The sequence below is a fragment of the Aquarana catesbeiana genome, linkage group LG06, assembly GCF_042186555.1.
Source record: "Aquarana catesbeiana isolate 2022-GZ linkage group LG06, ASM4218655v1, whole genome shotgun sequence".
NCBI classification, from domain to species: domain Eukaryota; kingdom Metazoa; phylum Chordata; class Amphibia; order Anura; family Ranidae; genus Aquarana; species Aquarana catesbeiana.
This window is the reverse complement of record NC_133329.1, coordinates 229,291,241-229,305,879: the sequence shown is the minus strand read 5'-3', so window position 1 is coordinate 229,305,879 and position 14,639 is coordinate 229,291,241. Positions and strand designations below refer to the sequence as shown.

The following is a 14,639-nucleotide window of genomic DNA, read 5'->3' as shown; positions in this document are numbered from 1 at the left end:
TCAAAAATGCGACCCGACTCCCCCCCCCCAGCACCAAGGACCTCGTATGAATAAAAATAACTCTCCCCCTACAAGTGACCAGTTATTTTAGTGCAGAATTATCAATATTTCTCCTGTATGTCAGTCATATACATCCTCCTTTGTGGCCTCATACACCAATATCAATAGCTATGGGTTATCTGTAATTAGTCTGACACCGTATCCACCAATGCCATCCAACCACCCCACACCTTGTCAAATTTGGTCAGTGCTCCCCTACTCAAATAAGTGGCTTTATAAAATGGTATTGCCTTGTTAACCAATGCCTTCCAGGACTCTAGGGTTGGGGCTGAGGAACTCTTCCAGGAGAGAATAATCCTCTTTTTGGCATAGAACAACAATAGGGTAAGAAGAGTTCTAATAGCCCTGGTAGTAGCTAGGGGCTCTACCAGATGCAGTAGGCATACCTCAACCGTCATGGGAATCGAAATAGAAGTGACCAACCTTATGCAGCCTGCTACATCCTGCCAGTATGCTCTGACCTGTAGGCATTCCCAAAATATATGCATAAAATTCGCTAGTGGCGTGGAACACCTCCCAAACATCCTAGCTAGTCTAGCTGGGGTCAGATAAATCCTGTGCAGGAATTTAAAGTGAATTAGTCTGTCCCTAGTGGAGACCAGAGTCTGCATTGCAATTCCCCCATATATCATCCCAGTCATCCCTATCCAACCCCGAGGTTGCCGCCTCCCACGCTTGTCTGCAGGGTTCCAACAGTTTTGTTGTTTCCTGAAAGAGATCTCTGTATATGCTGGAAACTGGTTTAGATAACGAGTCACTGCGAGTCAGCAGTTCTAAATCACTGGGCTCAGGGTCAAGAGGTTCTCCTCCAAATTGGGATTGAAAGGCATGCCTTAATTGAATGTACCGAAAAAAATGCGAGTTTGGTAGTTCATAATGTGATTTCAACATGTCAAAGGACATTATGGTGCCATTCGCTACAATGTGCTTTAGTGTCTTAATTCCGTATTTTGTCCATACTATCGGATCCGGGTAGTCAAAGAAGTGCGGCAGACTAGGATTCCTCCACAAGGGGAGATTTGGAGAGAATTTATCCTGACTAGAAGGCTGGAGCCCCTGAGTCACGGACCATGCCCTAATTACAGAGCGCATGGAGGGCGTCAGAGGGTAGGGGGCCCGTAAACCCCTATATACCAAGTGGGATAGTGCTTCATATGAACCCACACATGCCGCCTCCAACGACACCGCAGCGTCATCCAAAGGCGTGGTCAACCAACGGTGCGCCACCGTTAATTGGCCGGCTAAAAAATATTTTTGGAAATTTGGTACCGCTAGGCCTCCCTCCCCCCACGGCTGCTGCAAAATGGTCAGTTTAATGCGGGGGACTCCTCCCTGCCACAGAAATGAAGAGATCATACTGTCTATTGACTTGAAGACTGTTTTTGGGATCCACACCGGAGAATTTCTAAAGGTATACAGGAGTAAAGGTAGTATTTTCATTTTGAGTAGATTTATCTTCCCAATAAGTGACAATGGAAGATTTTTCCAGGAATGTAATTTTTTAGAGATGATGTCTAATAATGGGGACACATTAAGACTGATGAATTCCGTCACCGAATTCGTAATTTGAAGACCCAGGTATTTCATTTGTGTTACCCATTGCAAGGGATTATTTGGGTCTGCCTGTCTATTTGCCCGGTGGGAACGTAGCGGAAGTATCTTGGACTTATTCCAGTTGACCCGGAGCCCAGAAACCCCAGTAAAGCGCTCCAGTGGCACCAGTGCAGCCTGTAGAGAAGGTCCAGTATCTCTAATGAAAAGGACTAGGTCATCTGCGTAAAGGGCTGTAGTCTCGGTAAGGGTGCCCACTCTAATACCCTGAATTTGAGAGAAGGAGCGCAGTGCGATCGCCAGAGGTTCCATGACCAACGCAAATAAGCCCGGTGACAATGGGCACCTTTGTCTGGTGCCTCTGGATACTGGAAAATTGTCAGACACCCCTCCATTTAGGCGGAGTGCTGCCACCGGCTGTTCATAGAGCATTGATATCCATTTGAGGAATATAGGACCAAATCCCATGCGTTGGAGTACCTGAGTCATATATCCCCAATCTATGGAGTCAAATGCCTTTTCCAGATCGAAAAACACCAGAGCCCCTCCAGAAGATATCTCCTCATCTATTTGCGTGTGTGTGTACACTCTGCGGATGTTAATGTCAGTGGCTTTTTTGGGCATAAACCCTGTCTGATCTGGTGATATCAAGTGCTCTAGAATCTTCATTAATCTATTGGCAATCATTTTGGTCAAAATTTTGAGGTCCATGTTTAACAGTACTATGGGCCTGTAGGAGGAGCATTGAAGAAGGTCTTTATCAGGCTTGGGAAGTAACACCACATGAGCCTCGTACAACGAGGGTGGCAGTCTCCCTACTTCAAAGCATTCTCCATAAAGTTGCAAGAGTCTGGGAGACAACAGGTCCATATAAGTTTTGTACCATTCAGCTGGTATCCCATCCGGACCCGGAGCTTTACCATTGGGGAAGGAGGCAACGGCCAAAGCCAATTCCCTAGGAGTAAAAGGAGCTTCCAACTCCGCCGCCACCTCCCCCGGCAGCTCCGGGATCCGAAGGGAGCCCAACAGGTCCACTAGCACTTGATCATCATATTTGGGTATAGCAGTATATAACTCTGAGTAGTACGACACAAAAGCCTGCATAATACCCTCTCCATCTCTCACTAGATTACCTCCCGCTGAATAAATGCAAGGGATAGCTGTATGTGTTCGGGTATCTGCCGCCAAGTAGGCCAACAGCTTCCCATTCTTATCACCTTTTTCAAATAGTTCCTCAGCCCTTCTCTTAAATGTACATTGTGTAGGAGTTTGAAAATGAACCAACAAGGCCCTTCTGGCCAACTGTAACTCCGCTAGAGTGGAGGAGGAGGGCGCATCAGCATGGAGCTTTGCACAGCCTGAAGCATTTCTGACTCTGAATTTTTCTCCACCCTAGCGGCTTTAATGGCAGCTATATATACCCCACGGGTGGATGCCTTGAACGCATCCCAGACCGTGAGCCCATCTGTTGAACCCTCATTGTTGTCCCAGTAGTCCTGTATGTGTGGGGAAACCAATGCCTCAACCGAGGGCTCACTCACCCACCCTGAGTGCAGCCTCCAACTCCTACGACTATTGCCTGCGGATCGGCTCAACATTACCTGTAATGGGGTATGATCAGAAAGCCCCCCCGCCAGGTAAACGGCCTCCGCAATCTGTGGTAGCAGTGCTGAGTTAGCAAAAGCCAGATCAAGACGGGATGAGGAGGCACTGACGTGGGAAAGGTAAGAATAACTGCGCTCACCAGGATGTTTCCACCTCCACACCTCCTCCAACGCCGCCGTGTCTGCCCAGTGGCCTAGTTCTAGATTTCGCACCCGGGTCGGGTTAGAAGTGTCCAGCCCATAGTCTAGGATGTTGTTAAAATCGCCCGCCACTAGCACTTTTAATGGGCCAAAGGTGGCAATCTTCTCTAAAACCAGGTATAGAACCTCATTTTTGAAGGGGGGTGGAACATATACATTCGCTATTGCCAATAACTGAGATTCAATGGCAAGGACCACAATTGCATATCTCCCATAGGGATCTGTTATTACATGTTCTATAGCACATACTAAGTTCTTATGTATTAAAATGGCCACTCCCCTGGCATAAGAGGAGTGCGTAGAATGTATGGCTCTCTGTACCCAGTTCCTGTTCAGGGATAAAATTTTGTTACCCTCTAGGTGGGTTTCCTGCAGGAGGATAATATGTGGATTCAGGTATTTGAGGTACTGGAGGACCAATGAACGTTTAAATTTGGAGTTTAATCCGCGGACATTCCACAAAATTATTTTGAGGTCACTCATAAAGTGAAGCTAGGTATTGGATAGGGACAGGAGTTGTCCTGTAAACTTGGGAGGTCTGTGGGGAGGGACCCGGGCACAGAGAGCAGCAAAGCACCACAGCACTACGAATGGACAGCATATATCTTAATAGGCAATTTACACCCTCATGTGGTCGCACCAGTGAGGTGGGCCACCGAGGGAAGCTTAAAAAACAGTTATTCTTTCCCAACAAAAAACATAAAAGAGAAAAAAATAAAAAAGGACTTGCAAAAAATAATAAAAAAAGAAAAGTCACAGAAAAAAACATTCTAAGAACCCAACTCCCTGTTTGCTCCAGGCGAACAGAACCAAAAAAAGAACAAAACCGCCGGAGAAACTTTATTCCCATCAACTTGGTGAGCAAAAGGTGGAACGTTCCAAGAGTCTATCCACTCAAAAAAGGGGGTTCGGGAAGACTTGTAGGTAGTGCAAACATTTAGAACAGTACCTGAAGCTCCTGCAGTGCACGGATGACAAGTTCCAGAGATTGTCCTCCATTGCAGACCACTAGGGGGATAAAAGGAAAAAAAAAAAGGGGGTCTTTTTTTTTTCCAAAAAGGTGCCGCATCAGCAGGAACCACCACTCCCAGTATTAGTACCCCATGAGGGTGACTCGGTTGAATTGATGATAGGCAACTCCTATCCTCATATTGATTAGTGGTTCCAAATTAATAATAACTACTGCAGTAGGGAACAGACACAAAAGATACGCTCAGCATCTTTCCAAATTACTGTTCTGCTTTATTATGACGCAATTGAAGGTTTTTATGCACATGATTACGTAGGTATCACATTAATATTACAATTTTACGTTTATGGTAACAAGGGGCGTTACATAGACAGGCTTATTCTAATCAGGACTCAAAAGAATGTAAACATTTACTGAAAACATTATTAGTGCTGTTGCACAGTGAGGGCAGTGTGCAATACATACAAAATACAATGCAATTATATACAGAACTTACAAATTTCCATTACAGTCTCCCCTCTTTTGATCAATATTTTGATCACTAACCATACCTGCTATCACCTTTAACCTGGAACCTCCACACGCTTAGGTGGAGGTAGTCCTGGCCAAAGAAGCAAAAACTCCATTGTGGAGAAAATAATAGCTAAGCAACTTTTTCATTACCAAAATGACTTTTCATTGTGAAAAACAAATGATTGATAAGACATATTTACAGAGTACTGGCTGTACACTCCTGTGGCCAGAATGGCCTTCTAGCTGAATTGTGGACATGCTGACTTATCAGCACATGTAAACACAGACAATTCTACATGAAATGGAAGACGCACAAAAGACAAATATGACTTCAACTTGGCTGAACTACTTTTCAAATATATATATATATATATATCCCTTACAATTAAAGTAATTGAATAAAAAAGTACCCTAGACTGTGATCACAAGAGGGAAACAAATCAAACACAGAGATTTCTTTAATTAAGTCATTTTTGCAGTGTCTGGTGTGGATCCAGGTGACTTTTCCTTCAAGTTTTGCAAAAACTGTACATGAAATAGATGCTGTATTGAGTCTCCAAACATTTCCTTATATATAAATGTCTCTTAACAATCCAAAAGTCACCTGGCTTTAGTTTTAGATCCTTCCAAACTTTTAGGATCTGGAATTAGGGAGAAAACACATAAATGAGTTTGTAAAAAACCTTAAAAGATCATCAGCATTCTCCGTGAGATCCGAATGGAGGACTTCAGCTGCTGAGACAAAATATAAGCAAGTGAGTAACACACTCCCAAACAAAATCTCATAGGGAGAGAGTCCAACATCCCCTTAGGGGCTTGATAAAATTTAAGAAAACATTCAGGCAAAAGTTTTCTAGTTTCTTACTTTACTTTGTCCGCTATATTGTAGACAGTAGGGGGTGTAAAAATAAAACCTCAAAACTTCTAGTAAGGACTCTCTTATAAAAATGATTTCCTCTGTTACTCTCTGTACTTTCTGCACTCTGTACTTACAAACTACTTCTGATAACACTTTTTACTGTGGCCTTTGCAGTAGCATTTGCCACTGGACATCCAAAAAACATGTCCATACAGACAAAATGCATACTCGTAAGATCCTGACTTGGGCATCTGGATATATCTTTTTGTAATCTCTGGGAGGGATGTTCAGCTTTTGGTAACACCTTTGGTAACAGGTAAAACAAGAAGTGGTGTGTTATAAAAACAACTGTGGAGAACCCTGGCTCTATCCCACGCTCATTTACTAAGGCAGCCATAACTGCTTGTGACTGATGACACGGTCCATGTGTCAAGCTGAAGGGAAAAGAGTGGCTGGCAGACATAAATGATCACCTTTTCCAAAGTCCTGTTTCATAAGAAGTTGCCCCCTGTGGACCACTTGTTCTTCTCGTTCTGGGGTCCTTAAAGTTGAATTATTAATCCCAGCTATACTGGGCCAGAACTAGGGTGGAATCTGTGAGTTGCACAGACCCATCAAGTGTCCGGGGCTGTAAATGCAGCATCCTTAGTCACCTGGTCTGCTTCCATGTGTGAAAGTTAATATGGCTACCTCAGCAAGAACCTGGAAGGCTGAAAACAGCCGATCAAATTAACTTGGCATGCTTGGTTGGTTTACCTGCCGAAGTAAAAACAAACTTCTGGCCCTTTAAATGGAACCAAAAGCTCTCTATATCTCGACTATCTATATAAATATACACTCTTTTTACAGCTCACAGGCTTTGCTAAAACATGGAGCTCTGTTTCTTGAGCTGGGGAAAAAGGATCCAATGACTTTGAATACAGAGTATCCTTCTGGGTGATAAACTGCATACTCAAATCTACAAAAAATGTAATATCTGGGTCTTCAGGGAGTGTGTCCTGCACTGGGCTCACAGCAGCTGATTCCTATGTCATCAATTTAACACATAAGTCTTTTCCTTTCTTTTGAATAAATGTACGCATTTTTCATTGTTAGATTTGTACATAAACAAACTCATATTTTAAACCTTTCATTAGACAAACATTTAGTTAGCTGTAAATTTGCTGCACAGAATGTCGGACCATTGACCAAAACAATATCTAACTTTGTCTAATAGCACCTTTGCATAAAAGCTACAGCTCTGATATATCGGGATGAACCCTTCATTACTGGGTCCAGCTTGCATAAATATATTACAATGTCTTGTTTTCTATCACACTATTTGTGTAAGAACTCCAGTTTCATGTTTCAAAAGACAACTTTTTCCTGGCAATATTATAATAAATGATAACAATACCCTGCGGTCATGGAGAGATGCCCATAAATCCAAAATATTCTTCTGCTTATACCACTGTACTTACAAGAAAAAGGGGCACATCATTTCACAATCCACACATTCTGCTTTGGATTTCAAAAATAAAAATAAATAAAAACAAAAGGACCAAGAATCTGTATGATGGACCAGAAAGCATCAAAAACTATAAAACAACTGGCTGCAGGTGGCATCTATCCTAACAGGGTGTGTGGACTTGATGTGATGGGTCTGTTATATTTAAATTTTATTTAATATTACTCTTACATCATGGACCGCACATCAAGTTATTATCAAAAACCTTAAAATTTCATTTTTATAGAAGAACTTCTTATGTATTCCATCCATCTTGGCTTTGTTAAATATTATGGCAGCTTTATTCAAAATAACAACCTCATCTTAATCTTTTTTTCTCTCAATAAGGGCTTATTGAATAAATGTAAAATTACAAAATTGTTATCTTAATCTAAACTAATCTCATTCATTACAAATTTCCCCATTAACCTGGATTTCATTTCCAACCAAAGGTTGTCTAAACCAGTTTCAATATATCTATATTATTGTTAAAATTGTTAAACTCATATTAGAAATTAATACTCATTACTACTTAATTTTACTTAATTTCCCTTTTTTAAATGCACTGTTTCCACTATCAAAGGATATTCAATTTGTGTAATACACGGTTAAATGTAACCTTCATTTTACCATGTTTGGAAAACAGATTCAAAATAATTGTGATCACATTGTTTACCATTAGATTCGTTAACCTGGCACATTTTGTTATAAATGTTTTGTCTAAAAAACTGGAATTGGCATGATGTCCTTCCAGCTTATCACTAACCTCTCATCCCAGCCACATTTCTTTCATGAGAGCACAAAGGAGGGGGTCACATCTGCGTACATGACACACACAAGCAATAGAACTAAAGGTCCCAGCATTCGCACACACACACCAATATCTCTCTAAAATCGCTTACATTTTTCCCATTTGTACACAACACATGCATATCATTCTCTCACTTTCTTTTAACTCTTTAATATTTTCCTGTCTAAATTCTACTTTCTTTTAACTCTCATTTCTCTGTTTCTGACTCTAATAGTTATAGTGCCTGACTCCAAATTCATCCCACAACTTAACATGAAAATGTCCCTTTTCTAGTGTTAATGTCACCCTTGATCCATCCTGCTCACATAGATAGCTGTTTCTCTAGCTGTTTACTCTGTGTGATTCTTAGTCCCTGTGGACTTTGGTAACCCAGTTACCCAATGTGGATCCCTGTCCACTCTAACCATTAATTTAGGGGCTCAGTATAGGCGGAACCGCACCTTTGGTTCATATGTAGCGCTCCTCTTGCGCTGGGCATTTTTGAGGGTCTCTTATCCTTCATTCCCTTACTTAATTCAATGCCCATAATGACTGGCCAGTCTTCTCTCTTCTCTACTTGTGCCTATACCCTCTTGCCTCTAAACTACTTTATCTAGCAGATGTACTACATATACCTGTGAACAGCACTATTCTTCCCTTTCTTATCTATAACACTCCGATGGACAGTAGACAGGGACAACATAACATATAACCACCAATCAATACAGTTCGATTAAGGGGAGTAAAATAGGTACCCTTTGTCCCGAAAATGCCTTACCGATCAAGGAAGTCTGATAACTCAAATGTAAGCAAAAGGCTTACCTCAGCCGGCTGATTATCAGAAATTCCCGGATCGTCTCAAGCTCCTCGTTTCGGATACTCAGGGTCACCTGGAATCCCCTCCTGGCTGGCTCGCCATGCTGACTCGGTTGAATTGATGATAGGCAACTCCTATCCTCATATTGATTAGTGGTTCCAAATTAATAATAACTACTGCAGTAGGGAACAGACACAAAAGATACGCTCAGCATCTTTCCAAATTACTGTTCTGCTTTATTATGACGCAATTGAAGGTTTTTATGCACATGATTACGTAGGTATCACATTAATATTACAATTGTACGTTTATGGTAACAAGGGGCGTTACATAGACAGGCTTATTCTAATCAGGACTCAAAAGAATGTAAACATTTACTGAAAACATTATTAGTGCTGTTGCACAGTGAGGGCAGTGTGCAATACATACAAAATACAATGCAATTATATACAGAACTTACAAATTTCCATTACAAGGGTAAATATCTTCTGGGCCCGATCCACATGTTTCCGTTAGACAGGTTCCGCCACCAGATCCTAGCATTAGGCGATGGCATCCAGCCACTCAGCCGCCTCCGCAGGGGATTAGAAGAATTTTGCAGCTCCGCGATGAAGTACTTTTAGACGGCTAGGATACAGCATGTTATAAATCAGACCTTTCTCAGGCGTCTGCGGATATCTGTAAAGGAGCGTCTTTTCTTTTGCAGTTCTGGCGAGAAATCAGGATACAAATGGATGACAGCATTTTCATGTTTCAATTCAGGGTGCTTGCGGGCTTCCGCCAGGATCAAATCTCTATCCCTGAAATTCAGCAGGCGCACAAGAAACGCACGTGGCCGCGCTCCCGCCGGTCTCCGGCCCGTGGGTACCCTATGCGCCCGCTCCACGACATAGACAGGAGATAGATGCTGCAGGCCCAGGAGCTTTTTGAAAAAGGCCTCCGCAAACTCCACAGGGTTGGCGCCCTCCTCACCCTCCGGGAGCCCCACCACCCTGACATTGTTGCGCCTGAGGCGGTTTTCTGCATCTTCTGAACGGGCCATTAGAGTTTTGACTTGCTGCTGCAGCTCCACCACCGATTGTGCCGTGGAAGCTGCCACGTCTTCCACTGTAGAAATGCGCTGCTCAGTTTCTGTTAAACGGCCTCTAATTTTGTCCATATCCTGCCTTATCAGCCCACATTCGATCGTCAGGGTATCTATTTTCCCCTCTACGGATGATTTACTATCTGCAATGGCCTCCAGTATCATTGCGGTGGACCCCTCACCCAGCTGCTCCGACGTTTCCTCCATGACTGGGTGCCCCTCTTGGCACGAGGCCCTGAGTGCCGCCATCCAAGTGTCTGTTTGTACCGCTACAGAGGCCGGAGAGGATGGTGCTATAGGCAAGGCAGCCGTTGCACGTGTGTTTGGCGGCGAGATTCGGGAGATGGAATTAGCTGCCTTCTTTGCCGATTGCCATTTCCCGGTCATCGGAAGGACCGGGGGAGCCCCCCAGACCGGAGGAAGGTATTTGCTGAGCAGAGCTGCTAAAAATGCAGCAGGATGGAGATAGATTAGAGTCACAGGTGCCAAGGGGACAGAAGAGCCACAGGTTATCGCCCGGGTGTATCAAGATGGCTGCCTCTTACCAGGCCGGATCCCCAATCTCCCCCCTTTGCCGTTTAGTAAGAATGTCACAATGAGGCCAGCAGGCAACAGTCAGCCAGCTGGGAGGTCCCGATGGCTGTGGTTAGGGAAACAAGGGCTCAAGGTGGTCGGAGGGTCCCTTAGAGTCCGCTGAGGCCGTCACTGGGTGAAGCAAGATGGCCACCGAGAGTTAGGCCGGAGCCCCGGCCCGTCCCACAGGCAGCTGCATGGCGAGTGAGCGCCGCAATGGTGGCCCGGATGATGCGGCTGGCAGCAGCTGTAGGAAACTGACCTTGAGATGTGCAGGGGGGGCCAGGATCACTTGCCCGGGGTGTCTCCGGGTGCACCAAGATGGCCGCCGCTCCGGAATGCAGGCCGGAGCCGCGATCCGTCCCTCAGGCAGCTGCAAGTTAAGAAGGAAACGCCGCAATGGTGGCCCCGGGCGGTCGGGTGGCTGCAGCAGGAGAAGATTGGGACCAGGACAATCAGGGAGGCCAGGAGATCCTGCTGGGGCCGCCGCCGGGTGAGGCAAGATGGCCGCCGCTCCGGGAACTAGGCCGGAGCTGCGGCCCGTCCCCCAGGCAGCTGCAGGTAAGAGAAGCGCTGTGCTGGCGACTCCAGGCAGCGCTCCAACAAGCTGGGAGGCTATGAAGGCTGCAAGGTAGGTCCGCTGGAGTCCGAAACAAAGGATAAAGAATCAGGATGGCAGGAGCTAATCACCCACGCTTCTATTCAGCCCAACATCCGGCCACGCCCCTCCCATTTTAATTTTTAATGAGATTTTTGTATTCTTATACACTGTAATCCAGAAATGAACCTTAGCACATGAGAATTCATAATGAATTGATGTTATTTTAACATAGTGATGCCATTGAGCTTTGTAAACATTTTTTTTTTTTTTTAAATAAACATGTCACACTTTCTTGCTTTGTGCAATGGTTTTGCATAGGGCAGCCCTGATCCTCCTTTTCTGGGGTCCCCCGGCAATACCCTGGGCTCCTCCTCCCTGCCAAGTGCCCCCGTAACGAGCCCCATGAGGGCCTTAACCTAAACCACACTCTGTGTTTCTATAGACACACAGAGCATGGCTTGCCCCCTCCCCCGGCTCTCTGTTCAGTGGCTGTGATTGACAGCAGCAGGAACCAATGCCCCCGGCTACATGTCCAGTGAGGAGAGCGCAGAAAGAGCTCTCGGGCACAACACTAGATCAGGATTGGGCTCAGGTAAGTTTAACGTGGTTGTTAACCTACAAAAAAAAAAAAAAACGTTCCCCTTTAAAGGCAATAGCAATGTGCTAGTATACATCGCATACTATGAAATACTTACCTTGGAACAAAGCCTTCTAGTGGCGCGCTGTCACCTCTGACAGGGCTTCCATCTTCTCCCAATCTTCCTTCTGGGTTCGCAGGCTCCGGCTGTATGAGTGGCCAGCGCAGTATGGGTTTACAATCAATGGCTCACTATATTAATATAACTTCAAATCATTATGAATGTTAATGTGCTAAGTTACATTAATGGATTTTACAGAGTATAGGCATACCTGTAGGTAAAAATCACAAAGCGGATTTTACTACCGCTTTAAGGGGGGCTGGAGGTGGTTTCACAGGTTTATTGTACCTTTAATGCACAGAATGCTATAAGGCAAAAAACATTCTGCCTTTACAATCACTTTCATTTGTGGGATTTTTTTTTTTTTAAGATGTAACTAAACCACTATTTATAACAAAGTTGCAATTGTATAGACATAGTTATGCTATTCCCCTTCAGTTGTTATGTTTTATCTTACAGCAACAATGTTGAGGACCAAGATGTCAGAATGATGAATGATAATAAAATAATTGTCAACTCCAAGAAGAACCAAACTCCTGATCCAGGTAGTCCTGTGTTACCCTAAAAAATCTATATTTAAGATTTTTCATATCTCATAGATATGATGTGGGTTAAATGAGAGTTCCTTTCGACCAAGAGTGAAAGCTTCAAATATAATAACATTTATTAGGAAGCAGTTGAAAGTCTAGCTAATACACAATCATCTATCTATCGTCTTACACCAAGGAAGAAAATATTAGGTTGAAATAAAGTATTTACATGAAGGAATACAGGGTATATTCCTCAATACAGTAATCTACACACATATTTAGTTACAAGTAAAAGGGCATTCCTTTCCCATAATTACCCATCCTTACCCAAGTTCCTTTCAGCTTGCTGGTCTATCAGAAAGAGCGATACCTCCCCCTTGGCTCTGAGTATATCAAACCAGGCTGATGTCTCATTGGTTGGCCTAGCTTGGATCATGATTGGAGGGCTTACTCCATAAGTCGGCCCCCTTTCATGCAAATCCTTGTGACTATGTTGGCCAAGTGTGTTAATTGCATTTCCCCAGGAAGTTAGGTCCAATGCATATCCCAGCATGGCACCCTTTTAAAGGAGTAGGTGTAAAACAATGAAATTGGCTCTCCATTGTTTGCATATACAAGCCTTGGCCCACATTCTCTGCTCTTAGCAAAAGCTTAAATGAAACCCTTTTTGCCCGGCTTTCATAGATGCCAGCTAAATGAAATATTCATTATTACAATATTTTACAGTTATTAATGGAGATTTCACATAAACTCATAAGGCAACACCTGCTTATGTATATTGCTTTGATTTAAAGTATAACTAAAGGCAAAAGGTTTTTTGTTTTTTTTTTTTTTTGTGGATAGAGTGGAGAGAGATTAGAACACCTTTCAGGTTTTTATTGCCCTCCATGCCCCTATTAGGGAGATTCACCCTCTCTATTTGTTATGTTTACTGTTATTAGTGAAAGTGGAAGAAAATCCCAATAGTTGGGTTGTCCCCAGAACAGTAAAGCCCCATACACACTATCAGATTTTCTGCTGATTTTTTCCTTCAGATTTACCAACACCATATAATATGAGGTCAAACCTTAGGAGTTTCAATTTGTATGCAATCAGGCAGGCCCTTGCACTACATGGTTTTGGTAAATCTGAAGACAAAAATCAGCAGAAAATCTGATAGTGTGTATGGGGCTTTAGCGAGAGGAAATGTTCCAATGAGGATCCTGGTGACAACCAAGGATTCCCTCTCACTTCCTGTTTCAGCTATTGCATAGGCAGTAAAGGGAAATCTTTCCAGTGGGACACAGATGGTAATTTTTTTTATGTGAAAGCCTTACTTTTCTGTTCACTCATTCATTTAGGTATTGTTGACATGTTTTGCTTTGTCTTTTTTTACAGCGTTACGTCCAAAAACTTGTTTAACTGCCAAGGAGAAAAGACATATAAGAAGATTCTAAAAAAATAAATAAAAATGCCTTAACCTTTTATGTATAGATTTATTTCATAAAACGTTTACAAAGAATAATGCATTGTATGTTGAAGTATAGTTTTTATATTTGTGGAAATAAACTATATTATTGTACCTAAGTGTTATTATTATACAAGATTTATATAGCGCCAACAGTTTACACAGCGCTTTACAATATAAAAGGGAGACAATACAGTTACCATACAATAAAATACAAGAGGATTAAGAGGGCCCTGCTCAGAAGAGCTTACAATCTAATAAGTATTCATATTGTTCTGATCTAGAAATGTATATACCGTATTTATCGGCGTATAACACACAGTTTTTCCCCCTGAAAACAGGGGGCAAATCACGGGTGCGTGTTATACGCCGATAGTGTACCTCGGAGGGGAAGGAGGGGGACGAGCGCCGCCGGAATTCACTGAGCCGTCATCTCCTGCGTACTCCCTCACTCGGCTCTCACGTCACACACACACAGTCCCGCCACCGGCATTGGACCAATGTTCTGTCTATCACAGGAGTTGGTCCAATGCTGATGGCAGAGGCGGGACTGCGTGTGTGACTGCCAAGTGAGAGCCGAGTAAACAGGAGATGACGGCTTGGTGATTTCCTGCATGGTTCAGACTGCATTAATGAGAGATGGTGAAGGCTGCAGATATTGGCATTAAGGCTGAAAAACTGCATTTATCAGGCTGCATTGAGGCTGCAGATGGGCATTAATCAGGCTGCAGATGGGCATAGATCAGGCTGCAGATGGGCATAGATCAGGCTGCAGATGGGCATAGATCAGGCTGCAGATGGGCATTGATCAGGCTGCTTGATGGGAGATGGGAAGGCTGCAGATGGGCACTAATC

At 43.5% G+C, this 14,639-nt stretch overlaps 1 protein-coding gene across 6 annotated transcripts in view; it reads left to right on the top strand.

Annotated features, from left to right (window-relative positions):
- Nucleotides 1–13,879, top strand: part of KATNIP (katanin interacting protein) — a 310,890-nt gene extending 297,011 nt beyond the window's left edge. For 4 of the 6 annotated variants that reach the window (XM_073633020.1, XM_073633023.1, XM_073633021.1 and 1 more), the window contains 2 exons: nt 12,267–12,352; nt 13,715–13,878. In XM_073633020.1, coding sequence (XP_073489121.1) covers nt 12,267–12,352; nt 13,715–13,773 — 145 coding nt within the window. In that variant the 3' untranslated portion in view covers nt 13,774–13,878. Of the gene's footprint in view, nt 1–12,266; nt 12,353–13,714 lie in introns of all 6 variants that reach the window. The other 2 variants (XM_073633024.1, XM_073633019.1) reach the window with 2 other exon arrangements.
- Nucleotides 13,880–14,639: the final 760 nt, after the last annotated feature.